Genomic DNA, 17,474 nt, shown 5'->3' with positions numbered 1-17,474 from the left:
TAGAATTAGTGAGCATTATATACCAGGCCAACTTCTCACAGTTACATTAAAACAGACTACATTGAATTCATTCTGTAAACTCTTCTAATTTTCCTCTAGTTTTTACTTCCACTTCTCAGGCTCGCTGGAGCTCTGTGACAACGTCGTGTAGCTAGCTGCAGCCCGAGGTGCGGTATTTACAGATTGCCTTAGAGGGTTGGAAAGTGCTTCCCCGCCCAGCAACGGAGCCGCGTCCTGGTGACGGCCTCGTGAGCACGCGCGCGCTGGAGGAACGTCATCTCCCATCCTTCCGCTCCTTAAGACGGACTCGAGGCGTACAGGTAACGAGATCTTTCTAGCATCACTTCCCTCTATTTATCTCATAAAAACTGATGTCTTTTGCTTGCCGGATACATTACTTGCGCAAAACACACCTTAGCGAGAAATGGGAGCTAATTTATAAACAAAGAGGTTGTTTAATTAACCATTACCTCGCTCAGAGTTATAGCGCCTGCTTGCAAGAGTCGCAGTGCAGCGTAGCATCCCGGGTCTCAGGCATGGCAGGGAGCGAAAGACGTTTACTAGACGTAGGACGAACGGGAAGTCTAGGCTCAAGCGGACAGCATCCATGTGACGAGATGTGACAGACAGTGGAAACACGGCTAAGCACAATAAGGTACTGACTGTCAAAAAGTACGTTTGGGATTTAAATTGACCTGTATACGATTTCCAAGTTGCCTAAAAAGAGCAGTACATTATATTGCTACTTGTGGAGCATAAACAATAAGGTTGTTTAGGAAATGTCTGCCTGCTGCCTGTAACTAATCACCCCTGATCTGGCAGTGGTGCAAATTCAACTCCGCTCGATGCACGGCAGCTAATGAGCTTGCTACTGTCTTGTTCATTTTCCATCTTATGGGGCCAGTCACGCACTTAAATCAGGGACCTCTTAAAGATTTTGGGGACCCCGGGCCAAACAAAATTTTGCCACCCCCCCTGCACAGAAGAACTTTGAATTTGAAATACATTTTGAGCTCATTCACGCCCTATGCAACTATGGTGAGATCGCCGGCCACCCTCTTCCTTAGACAACTTTCATCTGGGCAAAACACTGCAACCAACAGATTACCTCTGGCTGGCCTGCACCAGCACAGAGACAAGCTCGTTGCATGAGGTGCAGTGGATTGGTGTCTCATCTTTTGGGTATGTGCATACAAAGGGGGCATTTTCCCACCACCTGCAATGTGAGGAACAGGGATTTTCAGTCAGTTGGGACTATGCTGTGATTGCACTGGCCCAGCAGTGGTTCCAAAATGATGGGGCAGTCAAGGAGGGAGCATATGACGCTGCTCTGCACATTGACATGCGGCCTAGCCATGGCCCTACCTCGGGGCAAGCAGTCTCTGACTGGACTATCTACAATGTATGGCGTACTTTCTATCAACACCATTCAGGTATATGGTGCTCTTGGGTGCTTTTGTTTTACTGCCTTGGCCCGCTATGTGGGACTGGTAATCGGAGTCCAGTGGCACTAGCCAGTGATCGCACCACTCCGGCAATAGCTCCGCAAGAAGGAAGCAGTTACTGTTGAATTACATACCGCAAACAGGCAACAGCTCGTGCTGTTGGGCTGGACATATGCACTTCAAAATGAATGAATGATTGAATGATTGAATGAATGAATGAATGAATGAATGAATGAATGATTACACATTTCTATAGCGCATGGTTACCCTGAGGCATCCCAGCGCTTACGTGGACCAGTCATCTCACTATTAATTTTAGCAGAATAGGAAGGTTTTCAGCATTTTTCTAAACTTGAGATGGTTCTCCTCTAAGCGGATAGCATCTGGAAGATTATTCCAAAGCTTTGCAGCCTGTAGAGAGAAACGTCTGCCCCCGGTGCGCGATCTCCTGATCCTGGGGATTGCCAGTAGATTCTTATTACTGGATCTCAGGGTTCTGCATGTTTGATAAGGAGTAAACAAGGGTGCAAGAATGTCTGCTCCGGAGTTATGCAGGGCTTTATGAGCAATAGTCATTGCTTTAAATTCAATTCGTTGTTGCACAGGCAACCAGTGTAGTTGCTTCAGTGCTGGTTTGGCAGAGGTTCTGCGTGGGATATTTAGTAGCATTCGGGCAGCACAGTTTTGGATGGTCTGGAGGATCTTGATTGTCCCTTTAGGGGCCCCTAGATAGACTGCGTTGGAGTAGTCTAATCGTGATAGTATCAGGGATTGTACTAGGATCCTTCTAGCCTCAAAGGGAAGTAATCCTAGGATCTTTCTGAGTGCTCTCATGAGAGCATAACCAGTCCCTGCTACCTTTCGGGCTTGGACCTGAAAGTTAAGGGCTGGATCCAGCCACACTCCCAGGCTTTTAATTTGCTCCTTGGGGGTTGGAGGCTGCCCCAGGGAATCCGGCCACCACATATCCACAGAGGTAGGTGGTTTATGTCCTAGCATCATGACCTCTGTTTTAGCTCCATTAAGCTTAAAAAAAGAGTCATTCATCCATTCCTGGACTTTGCTAAGACAGGAGGAGAGATTGTTATAAGTCGTCTCCTGCCCAGACAAGGAGATGATAAGCTGAGTATCATCAGCATATGTTACCAATTGTACTCCCCAAGGTTGCACCACCTCAGCCAAAGGTCTCATGTAAATATTAAATAGGGTCGGGCTGAGGGATGACCCCTGGGGAACACCACATTGGAGCTGTATTGGGGCTGAAACTATATCATCCTCAAACACTGAGAAAGTCCGATTGGAAAGGAAAGAGCTAAGCCAGTTCAGAGCGGTCCCAGTGATACCTACATCACTCAATCTCTGAATGAGAATCGTGTGATTAACGGTATCAAAGGCCGCACTGAGGTCTAATAATAGTATGGCCGCGCATTTCCCTTCGTCAGAATCTTTCTGGTTTCCTCATTTACTGCCACAAGGGACGTTTCAGTACCCTGTTTACATCTAAACCCGGTCTGGGTGTAGTGCAGCAGATTATTAGCTTCAATGAAGGTAGATAGAAGAGAGTTGACATGTTTTTCAGCAATCTTGCTAACAGTTGGGAACAGGGAAATAGGGCGATAGTTGGAACAATCGTCGGGGTTGAGGTTGGGCTTTTTTAATAACGCTCTTACTCTTGCTTGTTTCCACATAGGTGGAACTACCCCAGTGGTCAAGGATGTATTAATCACATCCTGTATCACGGGGGCCACTGTGTCTGAGACAAGTTTGAGGATGGTAGGTGGGGCTACATCACTAGGTGATCCAGATTTTAGATTGCCCAAAAGCAATTGGGCCTTGTCGCCATCCAGGGGAGAGAATTCATTAAGCGTAGGTAGGTCTTGTACCAGGGGGGGGGGGGGGTTGGACCTATTGCAGTCCCCTGTGGCAGTCACCTGAAAGGATGCATAGATGTTTGCAACCTTTGTGGCAAAGAAATTTGCCACAAAAAATGTTACATGCTTGCTGAATCTAAACAGAACCTAATATGTATTTATCTTAAACACTCACTAACTCTCAGGTAAAAACCAGAATTGCTGGGCAGCCTGACTGGTAAAACAAAAAAGTAAGTAAACAAACTGGATGTTTCCAAGCTCATGCAAAGGTGGGGTCGTGGGTCAGATCCCACTTTGCCCATGCCTTAAAGCGTCTTTAAAAAAAAAAGATGTCCCTGATGGGAGGATGATCCACCCACTTCAGCTTTTTAATTACAAAAATGTCCAAGAACTGCTTTATACTTCTTATCAAGATAGGGATTGTAACCCTATCACAATGTAAGCAATAATCAATCAGTGTGCTCTTCCTGCCTCATCTGCCTGCCGCTCCCCTTTTCCTCAGTCTGCCATCTTGCCGCTTTTCTCAATTCCTCCTATTTACACCTAAAGCCATTCCCTTCCTTTTCTTTCTCCCTTCCCATGTCCTCTTCTTACCCCTTTCTAATTTTTTTCATACACTAAGACGAGTGAAATAAAAGAAAGTATAACACAATTCTCTCCTTTCCCCTTCTTTCATTCTCTTTCCTTCATTCTTGTTTCCAAGTCATTATATTCACTCTCCCCCATACTTATCCACTTCTATTCTCTCCCTTCGTTCCCCTCTCTTGATTTTTTCAGCCTGTAGTCTCTACTTTTTTTACGTTTAGCCATGCTGCTGTACTACATCGCTAAAAACATTGACAAAACCAAGAGATCTCGCGTAGGAGAGACACATTGGGCTAGGCAGGATGCATTGGCTTTGCCACTGCTTGTTTTAATTTGTATTTGATTATACATATTTTGTGCTAGGGAGGAATGAGTGTCCAATACATGGTGTCTGCAAAAAATGACACTCACATTTTAGCTTATAATTCCAGAACTCCTGAACAATAAATTAAAAAACACGAAAAGGCAGAGTGGCAAGAAGCCTTCCCGTCATTCTGTGCCTTTTTCTTTGTCATGCCGCTAAACTTTGGTGGCCCTTCATCCGTCAGTTTCACAATTCACAGTTTATCCTAACAAAGAGTATTATCGGAAAATCCCATATCACATTTTAAGTGAGAAGCTCTGGCTTCCACCCGCCCCACTTTAAAACGTATGAACTATTTTATCAAATCTGCACTATTTGAGCATTCTGAAAGCTGTTTTTTTGCAGCTTTTTTCAGTGCAAACACAACCCGAAGGTGTTGAAGCACTTTACATGAGCACCAGTTACATTACACACGGTCTCAATAATTTTTTTAGGCACAGGATATTACGTGATTTGCCCAGAATCACAGAATGTTGAGCCGATGCCGAAAATCGAACATGGCTTCCCAGTTGCAAAGTCTGCAGCTTTAGCCGGAATGCCACATTCTCTGCCATTCTCTCTCATTGTTTGGCAAACATTTAACAACTTGTCACGATATTAAAAGTGCAAAAATAGGATTCCCTATAGAAGGAAGTGTCAACCTTAACTAGAGGAGTGACTGCAGAAAGCTATCTTTGAATGGTAGTTTGCAGGTATCACATAGCTCCTGGAAGAGCCCCTATTAGTTACTGAGATTCATGCTCTCGACCCTGACTCCCAGACTTTGCACTCTGAGACTCATGTGCCATACCAGCATATTTCCCTTTTTTGCTCAGATATGTCCCATCCTTGCAGTCTCATTAGTCTGTTTTGGATCTATTCCAGGGATGATGTGTCACGGGTGGTTGCAAAGCCACCCTTGTACATGTCGCGCACCAGCTTACACTCATGTACAACAACTTAATGAATGCAAGATGTGGAGCCAGAGAATATTAATGAGTTTCCTCAAGTGGGCAGACTGTACAAAAGTATCATTACTACAAGCTCACCTGGACCTCACGTCACCGAAGACTAACTTTAGGTTTCCACTGGTCACCATCGAGAATTTTTTGGGTACTGTGCCACATTTATTTATTTATTTATTTTGCGATTTATAGAGCGCCTGGTGACCCGTAGGCATCCCCGCGCTGTAAATCTGTGGAGACCAAGAGAGGGGGAGAAGGGAAAACTATTTGGGGAACAGGAAGGTTTTTAGTTTTTTTCGGAAGAGGGCGTGACAAGGTTCCAGACGCAGGCTGCGTGGAAGTGAGTTCCATCCTGCGGAGGCTTTGACCGAGTGCGAGCCTTCTTGAATTTAGGAACCGTGGCCAGATGTTCGCCGTCAGAGCGAAGGAGTCTGGGGGCTTTGTAGGGGATGACCATGTCTTTCAGGGCGGCTGGACCAACACCGTTGATGAGTTTATGGGTGGTGCACAGGGCCTTAAACTCTACTCTCTGGCGAACAGGAAGCCAGTGCAGGGCCTTAAGAGCAGACCTGGCTGAGGCTCTGGGTGGAAGGTTCATAATGAGCCTCGCCGCCGCATTTTGGGTGCGTTGGAGTTTAGCCAAGGTGAATTCAGGTGCGCCGAGGTAGACGGCGTTGCTATAGTCAAGCCGGGCTAAGATGAGCCCCTGAACCAGTAGTTTCCTGGATAGGGGGGGGAGGAGAGGGAGGATCTTGCGAATAGATCGCAAGAGGCCAAAGCATGTACCAGCTGTTTTGGCTGCCTGAGTCTTCATGGTGAGGTCAGGTTCCAACCATACTCCTAGTGTTTTAATTTCTTTTTTTGGTGTAGGGATTTCACCAAAGGCACACATCTGGTTTCTGAGCTTAGCTAAGTCTCTTCTGGTACCAAGATAAACAGAACAATTCTCGCAGGAATTCTTGAAATAAAAATTACTGATTTTGAGGGTCCTATTTTCCCCTATCTTTATTTTCCAATAATGATGGGGAAGCAAGAAAAAAAAAGTACCTGAATCTGCCTGTCTGCAGCAGAAGGACCAATTATTTGGTCTATGCTCCATCGAAGGGACAAATACACAAAGGTGAAAGTGAAACTGGTACTCGCTGACTAATGAGAAGCTAGGAAATTAAAGAGATGATGAAGCCAACCAATAGTAACTAGGTGAGACCTAAAACTCTATTTACAACTTGCAGTGTTTTTTCTATAACTTCGGGTTGAACCATGGGCCTCATTTATGAGAAATGACGCATCGCTGCGTGAAAGCAGCGATGCGTCACTTCTCAGTGAGCACTCCTTGCGACATTCCTGATGCGTCATATTTAATGTATGACGCATCATGTCGCAAGGAGTTACAGATACGTCAGTATTTCTGACGTATCTGTAAGTGCAAAAGTGACGCATTGCTGGAGTGTGTCACAAAAGTGACGCAACTCCAGCAATGCGTCCTTTCACATGGGGCAAGCCCCATGTGAAAGGGCCTGCGTCAGTCTTAAGCCTGCTGTGAGGCAAGCGCAAGATTTTGACACAACGGCGTCCTAAAAGTGACGCAGTGAAATCTCATAGATTTCACTGCGTCACTTCTACGACCCTTCCTTGCGTCAGTACGCCCCCCTTGCATACATTATACCTGGCGCAGGTATAATGTGGCACTGGGGTTTACAAAGTGACGCATCTACCTAGATGCGTCACTTTGTAAATATGGCGCAACAAGGCGCATTTTTTACGCCACTGGTGCGTCACAAAAAGTGATGCACCGGCGGTGTAAAAGTGACGCACAGCCTCATAAATGAGGCCCCATGTCTCTATTCTTCAGCTATATGGACTGTAAGAACTGTTGTTTAAAAAGCTTTAAAGGTGTGTTTTTCTGAAAAGTAAAAGTAGCCTGGTAGGAGGAGGGATTACAATAGGGGCTAGATTGAGGAACTTGCCGGATCCATATGGAGAGGAGTGGCCCAACAGAAGGGAACACACCCACCGGGTGCACATGAGAATAGCAGCCGGTGAAACAACATCATTTTTTTTTTTTTTTTTAATATATTTTTATTGCAGGAATTAGTGAAAATTACATATCAGACCAGCAAAATAAGCGCAATCAGAAACAATTGTGCATTTTCCATAGTCCCCTGGCCAACGACAAGAGTACACAGCCATTCAGCCCACAACCCAAGGGCCGGGCGGCGAGCACCAAAGGGGATCTGGTATAAGGTCGAAGCTGGCCGGTGAAACAACATCATGAGATGGATTGGCTGGGGGCTGTGCTGCACTCCCAGCTCTTACACCATGATGATGCATGTCCCAATAAGGAGACACCTTACTTCCTGAATGTTCACATCTGTGAAATGTAGTGGGGTGCTGCCCACATTAATTACAGCACTGTAAGCCAATGTCTAAAGCCAGCGAAACTGCAGTAGCCAATGTCTAAAAGACTCTTTATATATATATATATATATGAGAATGTATCACATTTGTATTGTATTGTAGCATTTATATAGTGCTTACTACCCCTAGGTGAATTGCTGAAGTGCTTGCTCAAACGGGTAGTATGCCTACACTGTGCAGGGTGGGTGTTTGGAAGAGTGTTGTCTTAGTTTTGAGCCTATGTGGGTATTGACCCTGTTGTGCATGATATCCACTCAGATGCGGTTATCGTGCTGTGCAAGACTCAGCTTAACAGTGTGGTGAATTAAAGGAGTGTGAGGGATACACGTATGACTTATTTGTTAGATAAGCTGGCAGCATTCGATAGCTCTTGAAGGTCTCTGTGTGGTAATTGTAGTTATTATAGGAGAAATTTCATCCCTGTGTCTGTATTGGTTGCTGTATGAATGTCAACCATGTTACAATTTTATGAGGCTGGACTGTTATTAGGAGGAGGGAAGAGGGTGTTAAAGATCTGCCCGGAGGGACTTTGATGTAGTCTATGAGATCATTGTGGTAGGGTGTTAAGTAAAATCCAGAGTTTATACCTAGTAAGAACCTTCAGTGGGTTTGAAGTTTGGCAGATCTTTCTATGTATGCCTACTTTTGTATTCTCTCCCTGTCAAGTTGATTTATTTAGGGTGTTAGTTGCAGTGAGCTAGGATAGGATAATGGCTCACAGAGCCAAGTTGAAGTTGTTCCATCTCTTGTCCATCTTTGCTCTAATGGAATGGGTGTTCGCCATGAATATGTCTTGTTTACAAGTGGCTATGAGACCACGGGTGTTTAACAGAGCAGCAGGCCATAAGAATGGAGCGATGTACTGGGTGGCCTTCCCATTTTGATAAAGGATTGGCTGAAGGTGTAGCTATCAGCAGGTATTACCTACTATGATGTTCCAAGATGTTTGGGTTGGGCTTGGAAGTTGCTAGTTGCTTTCTTTGGAAGAGCAGGGGTTCCATCTCCATCCAAAACTTTAAGCATAACCTTGAATGTAGTAGGAGATGGAGGACGAAATTACATGCACAGAATGGCAAATTGTCCATGATGCTGTTGGTTTATAAAAATGTCAATAAATAGAAAAAAACTTAACATACTACAACATACTACAAAGACAACAGAATATTCCTTAACACCGGGCAAGGATGTTACCAACTTAAGCCATGCCGAAGTAACCATTAAAACTATCAAGTTACACTTCTCCACCACCAATTAACACGTACACAGTTCAATAAAAAAGGATCTTGCCATTCAACTTAAAGATGGGCCACAACACCTAAGCGGACGTTACAAGCCCACTCTTACTGTGCTCCAAGGTGAAAGCCTCTTAAAAGTTTGTAAGGACCAAGGTGACCAACTTAATCAGGCTTACACACAAATTCCGGTAATGTAGCACGCAGTCCCGGTTCCAGGAATTTCATTTGGATGGGCCAAGGATATGTTTAGGTGGGCCAATGTGGTCCCAATTTTCATCAATTTTGGAGGTAGCCTACAAGCCCAAGATTGCATCATATCTTCTTCCAAACAGAAATTCAGTGCATCTAGAAAGTTATTTGAGAGTAAGCGCTAATGTCTATACTCAACAATCCCAACCCTTATAATTTCCAGCAGGCCAGGCTTCAGCACAAGCACCAGGTTTCCAAGCAGATTGTAATAGTAGTTCAAGTAGGAGGTCCCTGTTACCACACCTAAGCCTTGCCATTTCACACTAGGAAAACTGGCTACTTACACCTTGCAATTTGCTCACACCTATTTCTTTGCATGCTGTAACTTAATTTTCATGTTGTTCTTTTGCAGTGTACTTTCATTGATACAAAAGTTTGAAAAACAGCTTCACATTCGGAAAAAAGAAAGCAGTATTGTTGACAAAGAAGACCAGTTTTCATGCCTTACAATTGTAAAACCAGTAGTTGCAGTCAAACAGCTAACCTTGGGACCGTATTACACAGAGTGCCTCAGTTACAGAGGGGCCGCAGATGCTTTGCAGCCTCTTCTGTAAGAATGATAGCGTTGGCACACATTTATAGCCAGCACTATATTCAGAGGACTTTCCCTCCTTTGCATGGGGGTGACCCCACACAAATGACGGGAATCACTATGCCCCTGAGCCTGTCCTATATTAGAGAAGCAGGCACAGAGGCAAACAAGCATATAACATGGGAAACAAAAGCAATCATCCAGACTAACAGAATACTCCAGTCATGGTTGAATTTTGTACCAGTGTGAACTGAATGTTCCATAAACTGCATTTACTTCTCTCGGTCAGATCATGTCATGTCATGCTATGTTGATTTGTAATGCACAAAAAACAATTGATGGATGGAACGCTGAACAATGTCAAACACTCACCCCCGTACAGCGATCTGGGCCTAAATCCATTCTATTTTGCTCACCACGCCAACTCAGTATGGACCCAGTCACATGCAAATCAATCTTGGCTCTGCTCTCCATGGGAACAGTCCAGCCCTAAATGCCAAGCCAGGTCCTTCCTGGACAGAAAACAATCATCCTAGGACCAGTTTTGGGGTATCACTCCTCATCAGCCAGGATAGCCTGAATCTAGTGGCATGGCGAGCACCGGACGTATGTCTGGGAATCCCTGCCCCACATGGAGTGACAAATGCAAAAAGAAAAATTGATGGACCGAATGCTATAAAATGTCAAACACTCACCCCCAGTAGAGGGAGCTGGCCCTAAATCCATAGTTTTTGTTGATTGTTTGGTGATACCCCGAAAATGGTCCTAGGATGCTTTTTTCTGGTCCACGGAGGACTTGACCTGGCAGTTCCGGCTGGACTATTCCCATGGGGAGCAGTGTCAAGACTGATTTGCATATGGCTGGGTCCAAACTGGAATAGCATTTAAGCAAAAAAACTACAGATTTAGGCCCAGATCTATGTACTGGAAATGAAATGTTTGACATTGGTCACCATTCCGTCCATCACTTGTTCATTTTCTATGTTGGTTTGATAAGCGCACTCTCACCCAGGAGGGTATCCTGGTGCCAAGCAGGTGTGAGATTAGCCAAACTTATGGCCTATTATTGTTACTCGATAAGCCAGATCTTCAGCTTCCTGTGGAATTCAAGAGAGGAGGCTTGGTGTTAATGGCACATCATTTAGGAGCAATGTAGGAGAAGGCTAAACTTCTGGATCTGGTTTTACATTTACTTGGGTTGTGAGCAAGTAGGAGTCTTGCTGAACTAAGGTGTCTGGAAGGTTTGTGAAAGCAGATGATATTGTTGAGGTGTGCTGGGCCAGAGTGCCTTAAAAGTTTGAAAGAGGAGTTTGAAATGTGCTTGTTTAGGTTAGGGTAGCCATTGTAGCTCCTTGAGTTGAGATGTGTGTGTCGAGGGAGGTTGGGAGGGATTCTGGCTGGCGAGTTCTGGATGTTCTGCAGCCTCCCAATGAGATGCATATTTATCCCAGTGTAGAGAGTGTTCTTGTAGTCTAAGTTGCTGGCAGCAATATTGTGGGTGATGATTTTCAGCATGTTTACAGGGGTCCATTTGAAAACCTGCCTCATCATCTTCAGTATCAATCAATTGGGGAGTTTATAAAGCCCGATACTCACCCTGAGGGTCTCAAGGTGCTGTGAGGGGGGGGGAGGGGGGTCGCAAGGGGAGGGAATGCAGCTCAGGATCAGTCAAAAAGCCAGGGGCCTCATTTATGAAAAGTGACGCATCGCTGCGTGAAAACAGCGATGCGTCACTTTTCACTGCACACTCCTTGCGACACCAATGATGCGTCATATTTGATGTATGACGCATCATGTCGCAAGAACTTACAGATACGTCAGTATTTCTGACGCATCTGTAAGCGCAAAAGTGACGCATTGCTGGAGTGTGTCACAAAAGTGATGCAACTCCAGCAATGCATCCTTTCACATGGGAAAAGCCCCATGTGAAAGGGCTTGCGTCAGTCTTACGCCTGCTGTGAGGCAGGCGCAAGATTTTGACGCAACAGCATCCTAAAAGTGACGCAGTGAAATCTCATAGATTTCACTGCGTCACTATTACGAGGCTTTTTGCGGGGGAACGCCCCCTCTGCATACATTATACCTGACGCAGGTATAATGTGGCGCAGGGGTTTAAAAAGTGACGCATCTACCTAGATGCGTCACTTTTTAAATATGGCGCAACAAGGCGCATTTTGTACGCCGCTGGTGCGTCACAAAAAGTGACGCACCGGCGGCGCAAAACTGACACAAGGCCTCATAAATAAGGGCCCAGGTCTTGAGTTTCTTCCTGAAGGTGTGCAGAGTGGGGGAGCTTCTAATGTTGACTGAGAGCTCGTTCCAGGTCTTTGCTGAGACGTAGGAGAAGGCTGTTTCGCCAGCTCTGGTTCTGCGGATGCGTGGGATCTCTGCCATAGCGAGGTCGGCAGAGCGGTGGTTCCTTTTGGGTACGTGAAAGCATACGGCACTTATGGCGTTGACTACAGCTGTGATGATGAGTTTGCAGTCAAGAATGAGCCAAAGGGTCTTGGCTAGGCTTATTTAGTTCTGAGGTAGGTCTGGATATTTCTCATTAATGCCACTGTTTGTATATCATCCCACATTGCATAATACGGGGTAGCACTCTATTGAAATTAATTATGACCAGCACCAGTAGATGTGATATGCACATAGCATCACCAGGGCCACTGAATGTATGTGGTATGAGAGGAACAGCTTTTGCAGCACTGTTGACAAGATGAAGCAGCAAGAAAAGGCTAATTATGTGGTGTAATGCGGTGGCATTTTGTAATGGTAATACTTCATTATTTTGTTATTTGTTTTACACTTGTTAACACTGTTTGAGCCTAGGTTGCACCTCATTAATATAAGATAAAAAAACACAAGTATAGCAATAAGCAACTGTAAATAGGAACAGTCAACCTTTGCAAAGGGTCTTCAATTGAGCTACAACATGTATTGCCGCATTTTTGGTAACTTTTGATCCCTTTGAGCTAGGAGCGTTTTTTTAAAGTCGTAGATTATGCAACAGATGATAGATTATGTGGCAACTGAGGCCAATCCATAATTTTGTGGAAAACACCACATCCATAAAATTGCAATGTTCCGGTGGCATTGACTATAGGCTGAGAATGTGTAGTGACTGTAAGAAGATATCAGATTATGAAATGGTCACATTTGTAACCCTGCCATACCGGTGAGGACAAATTCAGCCCAACACAATCTCTTACTTGAGTTAACACAGTTATTTACTACACCTGAGCATCTGGCAGAAAACAGACAGACACTCTTAGTACCTGATTCAAAATGTAAGCCTAAACTTTTGTGTAAGTTTACTATTTTTGGTATTCATAAACTACAAGTTTAATTTTACAAATAGTAATTTGACGGCTGTAGAGACTCCGCACTCATGGTAGATACTCCACACATAAAAAGTTAGGCCTGTCCTATCTTTTCATGTCCAGAGCTCTCCATCTTGACTGCAGCATCTCTGTAGCCAATATATTTAGTGAATACAAGGAAATATTAAACTTACATAAAAGTGTACCTTTACATTTGTTAATCAGGCCCCTACTCTATTAGGCATTGTAATTCCACATTAATTCTTGGGCGACATTTAAGATTCTCTCACCCTGGTGGCTACTCATACAATGAGGCGTTCACTGCTACTATCTGAATCGTATAATGCATGGCCCATCCTACAGTATATCTGCGTGGATCTTACGGAAGCTAAAATACATAAACTCTCTCAGAACCCCCACACAAACCATAATTGAGGTGAAGAAGGCCATTCACAGGCATTGGCCCTCGTGTCACTGTACCTGTCGCATCATTGGCAGGTACACCTCTGTCCGAACTCTCCCAACTAGAAATGGGGCACCCACTAAAAGTCTGATCTGTGCTTGTGTCTGAAGACTGGTTCTGGGTCAGCTTGAGGTGCTCTGGGAACTTCAAGCCCATAACAAGCCGGGCCTTTATGTACTGCCACCCTCAATCTACCCAGGACGTGGCATTACAGTGAGAGCTTCTAACTTTGTAACCGAAAAAGCTAGGTTTGAGTCTAGCCTTTGGCTCAACATCCTGTGATTCTGGGTATATCACCAGTGTATAAAATAAATGAATGTGACCTTGTGTAATGTAACTGGTGTTCATGTAAAGCACTTTGATACTTGTAGGTTGAGTTCGCACTGAATAAAAACTGCACAAAGAGATAAAAAACAAACATAAAAAGGAGAGACAAATAGATTGCCATTTAGTGGCTGATGATACAAAGGGAAAACATAAACCTGGATAAACTGCAGCTTCCCCACTTTAACTGTGTGATCTTGGGCAAATATTGTATGTCACCAAAACGCGTTTCTCTTCATATTTGTGCATGAAAGCACGTTCAAATACATGAATCAGAAAATCAACTATACCAAAACCTATTGCGTTTGATTTAATCGATTAAAGTTGACTATAATATCTGGCCCACATACAGGGTCCACAGAAAAACGTTCTTGCCTGTTTGTTCACTATCAGCACTGCCACCAGAGTGAGGTCGGGGGCAGGTATTGACTCTAAGCTCATGTTTATAAGTTCTTCTCAGTGCAGTGCCATTTTCTGACATATTCATGTCAAAGCTTCCATGTGTAAAAGAAATACCGTTTTTAGAATTTAGAGGTGACTGTATCAAATGTTGTGTTTTACTTAGAAAATATTGTCAAGGCTTGACACTTGCATGACCCAAAGTGCCAAGCCAGAGCCTTAACTCTCTGCTGGGGCTCTCCCAGTTAAACGTCTACACCCAAAACACACCGCCCAATTTCAGTTTTGAAGATAGTGAAAAAACATTACAACATTTCCACCTTCAGATGGAGGAAGCACTTAACAGGTGTCTTCTCCATGGCCTCTTCTGTCGTGATTGGGTGGGCCAAAGGTCATGTTTGGGTGGGCCTGGCCCACCCCTGCTAGAACCAGGCGTGGCACTAACACAGCATCACTAACCCAATTCTAACAGAAAACCGTAATAAGAATTATAACCGAGATCGATTGTATGATGTGATGCACACATTGTATATAATTTATTTTTTATTTCACTGAATTGGTGGGCAAAAGCCATTCTGAAACTAAAAATAAGAATGGTTGGCGTACATCCACGTAGCAAATCAGGAAAGGAATAAAGGATTATGCATGAAACGTATATGTATTACGTGCAGTGTGTGATGACTGACAAGAGCTCTCACCAGACTGCTGAAGCTGCACGTAGTTGAGTCTTAGTAAAGTTTCAGGGCACATTGATGCCACGTACAGTGCTGCTATATGACCACTAACTGAACAGCCCATGCAGGAGGGGTTGTATCCGTGTAGGGAAAGAAAATCCAATCGGAAGGAACTTGCCATTCGGCATATTAATAAATGCTTCCGACTGTGTTCAATGCATTAGGTTGAGAGACTCTCAGAGACCCCTACAAGCATCCCGGTTTTGGCCCACACTTTATTGATTTACTCTCGAGTGTCTGACGCTGTTGTAAGCCCTTAGCATTTATTTGCCCTGGGCTGGAGACATACGCCATCTGGTAACCTCCACTGGTTGTATCCAGCATTGAGTTTTGAGTACAGTGAATAGGTGACCATATTCCTGCTGTAACTCTAAAATACTCAATGACGTAATATGTGGTCTGGACATTTTATTTATGAGCTGCATTTCAAAATCAAAGCACCTTCATTACAAATATCCCCTTAAGGGTGATGTGTCCTTTCGTCTGATCAACCTATCGCCACCTCTTCACTAGCTCTTCTCTCTCCACAGGGCCCAACATCACAGAGGTCTTCCTAGCCCACTGTTTTGTCCCTCCATCAATAGGGATGTCCACATGTCTCACCCATAGCCTCCATATCAGACACCAGTATCTACCTTATGATCCTTAGGGCTCCCTATCAGCTCATTATGTCTCATACATGGTCCCATTGGTTTCCCTTCTCACCCTTAGATGCCCAATATATCACCCGTCTTCCTTCTGGCACCATCACTTTCAAAGTGGTCTTTTTTATTTTGTGCCACATTGCTCAGTGTCGTATTCGAACATGTAACAACATAAGATATATCCCAGTTTCCTAAATAGTTAGGGAAAGTGCAGGAAGATGTTTTGTGAATCAAGTGCTTTAGTGCATTCCTTGAAGTTGTCTCTACTTTGACACGCACCTCAATAGCGACATAATGCAATGATTGGAATAACTAATTGCAGTCCATGCAGCTATGCATATTATGTCTCTGTTCATCCTCAAAGAACAATATAGACAAACAAGGCAAGTTATCAGCAATGTATCTGCAAAGTACTGTGAACATGGTGTACCATCCAGTAGGACACACATTAGGAGGGTTCACAGATGCATAAGTTCCTTCTACACTTGTATGTGGGAGATCATGAATAATTATGGACGATGTTCTCACTTGCTAGCTAATATTTTGATCAGAGAGTCATTTAAATTCAATTCTTGCCATCTTTTTTGCTACTCACAGGTTGTTTTTCCCTGAAAAAGGTTGTATTTTAAAGCCATGAAAACATTCTAATTTCAAATTGCAGGTTAACAGAAGTGGCTGCTCTGCATTTCATCAACATGGCCTCCGCCAGGGATGCACCTTTCGGAACTGATGCTACTCCCGAGATTATTGTGAAAATTATTGGCAGCAAGTACATTCAGTGCATTGAGGACAAACCCTACATGTGAGTTTTACATCTTTCAAACTGTTTCTCATCTTTTTCCCATTATTAAATTCTGAACAAGTTATTTTTTACAGATATCAAAAACACAGCAACCCTCTAAACCTCTCTCCGCGTGAGAGAAAGAACAGATTAAGGTGTTGTTGGCAATCCGCATCCAATAGGACTTACTCTTCATTGTCAGAATTCTAACACAATCATGGTCCATTCACCGATGGACGCAAGCCTCAAACTGGCAGATGGAAATATCAATTTTATTTTAGTCCCTGTCCCCCGAGGACTCTATAAGCAGCTCCCTTACACAGTATTTGTGAGTAGTCTACTAGGGTAGTAACCAATTGGCCAAAGTCAAACCTCCGCTGAAGGAAGTGATGGTGGAGCTGACGGACTGTGACCAGGAAGTGTAGGACCTGTTGTAATGAGGATAATCAGTAGGTAAGTTTGATTGTACTACTGACTATCGCCCCCCAGAACATTGTGGTATAATAATATTGAGGACCGAATATCGAAAGACAAACTATGGAAAGGTAAATGCATGTAGGAAAGTATAGATTTACTATTTCTAAGGCCACATCGATGTACCTTCAAAATATATGTACAGCATGGGTACATATATACAGTGCTAGGTATAGAAAATCTAGACTTACCTGTCTTCTCTTTCTCGATATTTTGTCCTCAATACTTTGCCCATAGATTTCCTTGGATTGGTATTCATGGTGCACACCATCATTTTCACTTTACCACCCCATTTCTCTTCTATGTCGTGTCTTATGTGAATGTAGTTGTCCAGGCAGTACTCTTGGCTCACCGCCATTTAAAAATAATAAAGGGGAGGAAGACGTACCTAGATTGAAATACCTGCCTTTATTACCAGGTATAAGAACTCAGTTCTGTCCACCTCCCCCATCAACCTTATAATGCAACATAAAAATATTAGTGAATGCATTACATGCCCACTCAACCTTTCTGATACCTTGTGCAAAACTTGAAACACAAACACAAGACAGAGCACCCTTGAAGAGTTCAGTACTAACAAATACCACTGCACTTACGGAAGTCTTAATTAACTCTTGCCTCCTCTTCTTCTATCACTGCACCACTCTTTGAACAGATCTGTTTGTGTAAAAAATTGCACACAAGTTGATAAA

General features: G+C 43.8%; 1 protein-coding gene across 1 annotated transcript in view; it reads left to right on the top strand.

Moving 5' to 3' along the window:
- Positions 1 to 231: 231 nt before the first annotated feature.
- Positions 232 to 17,474, top strand: part of C1_1H1orf87 (chromosome 1_1 C1orf87 homolog) — a 237,231-nt gene continuing 219,988 nt past the window's right edge. The window contains exons 1-2 of the mRNA XM_086936224.1: positions 232 to 320; positions 16,189 to 16,329. Of these exons, the coding sequence (XP_086792350.1) occupies positions 16,223 to 16,329 (107 nt within the window). The 5' untranslated portion in view covers positions 232 to 320; positions 16,189 to 16,222. The remainder of the gene's footprint in view (positions 321 to 16,188; positions 16,330 to 17,474) is intronic.

The sequence above is a fragment of the Lissotriton vulgaris genome, chromosome 1_1 (assembly GCF_964263255.1).
Source record: "Lissotriton vulgaris chromosome 1_1, aLisVul1.2, whole genome shotgun sequence".
NCBI lineage: Eukaryota > Metazoa > Chordata > Amphibia > Caudata > Salamandridae > Lissotriton > Lissotriton vulgaris.
The sequence above is the reverse complement of the archived record's forward strand: the minus strand, read 5'-3'. Positions and strand labels throughout refer to the sequence as shown.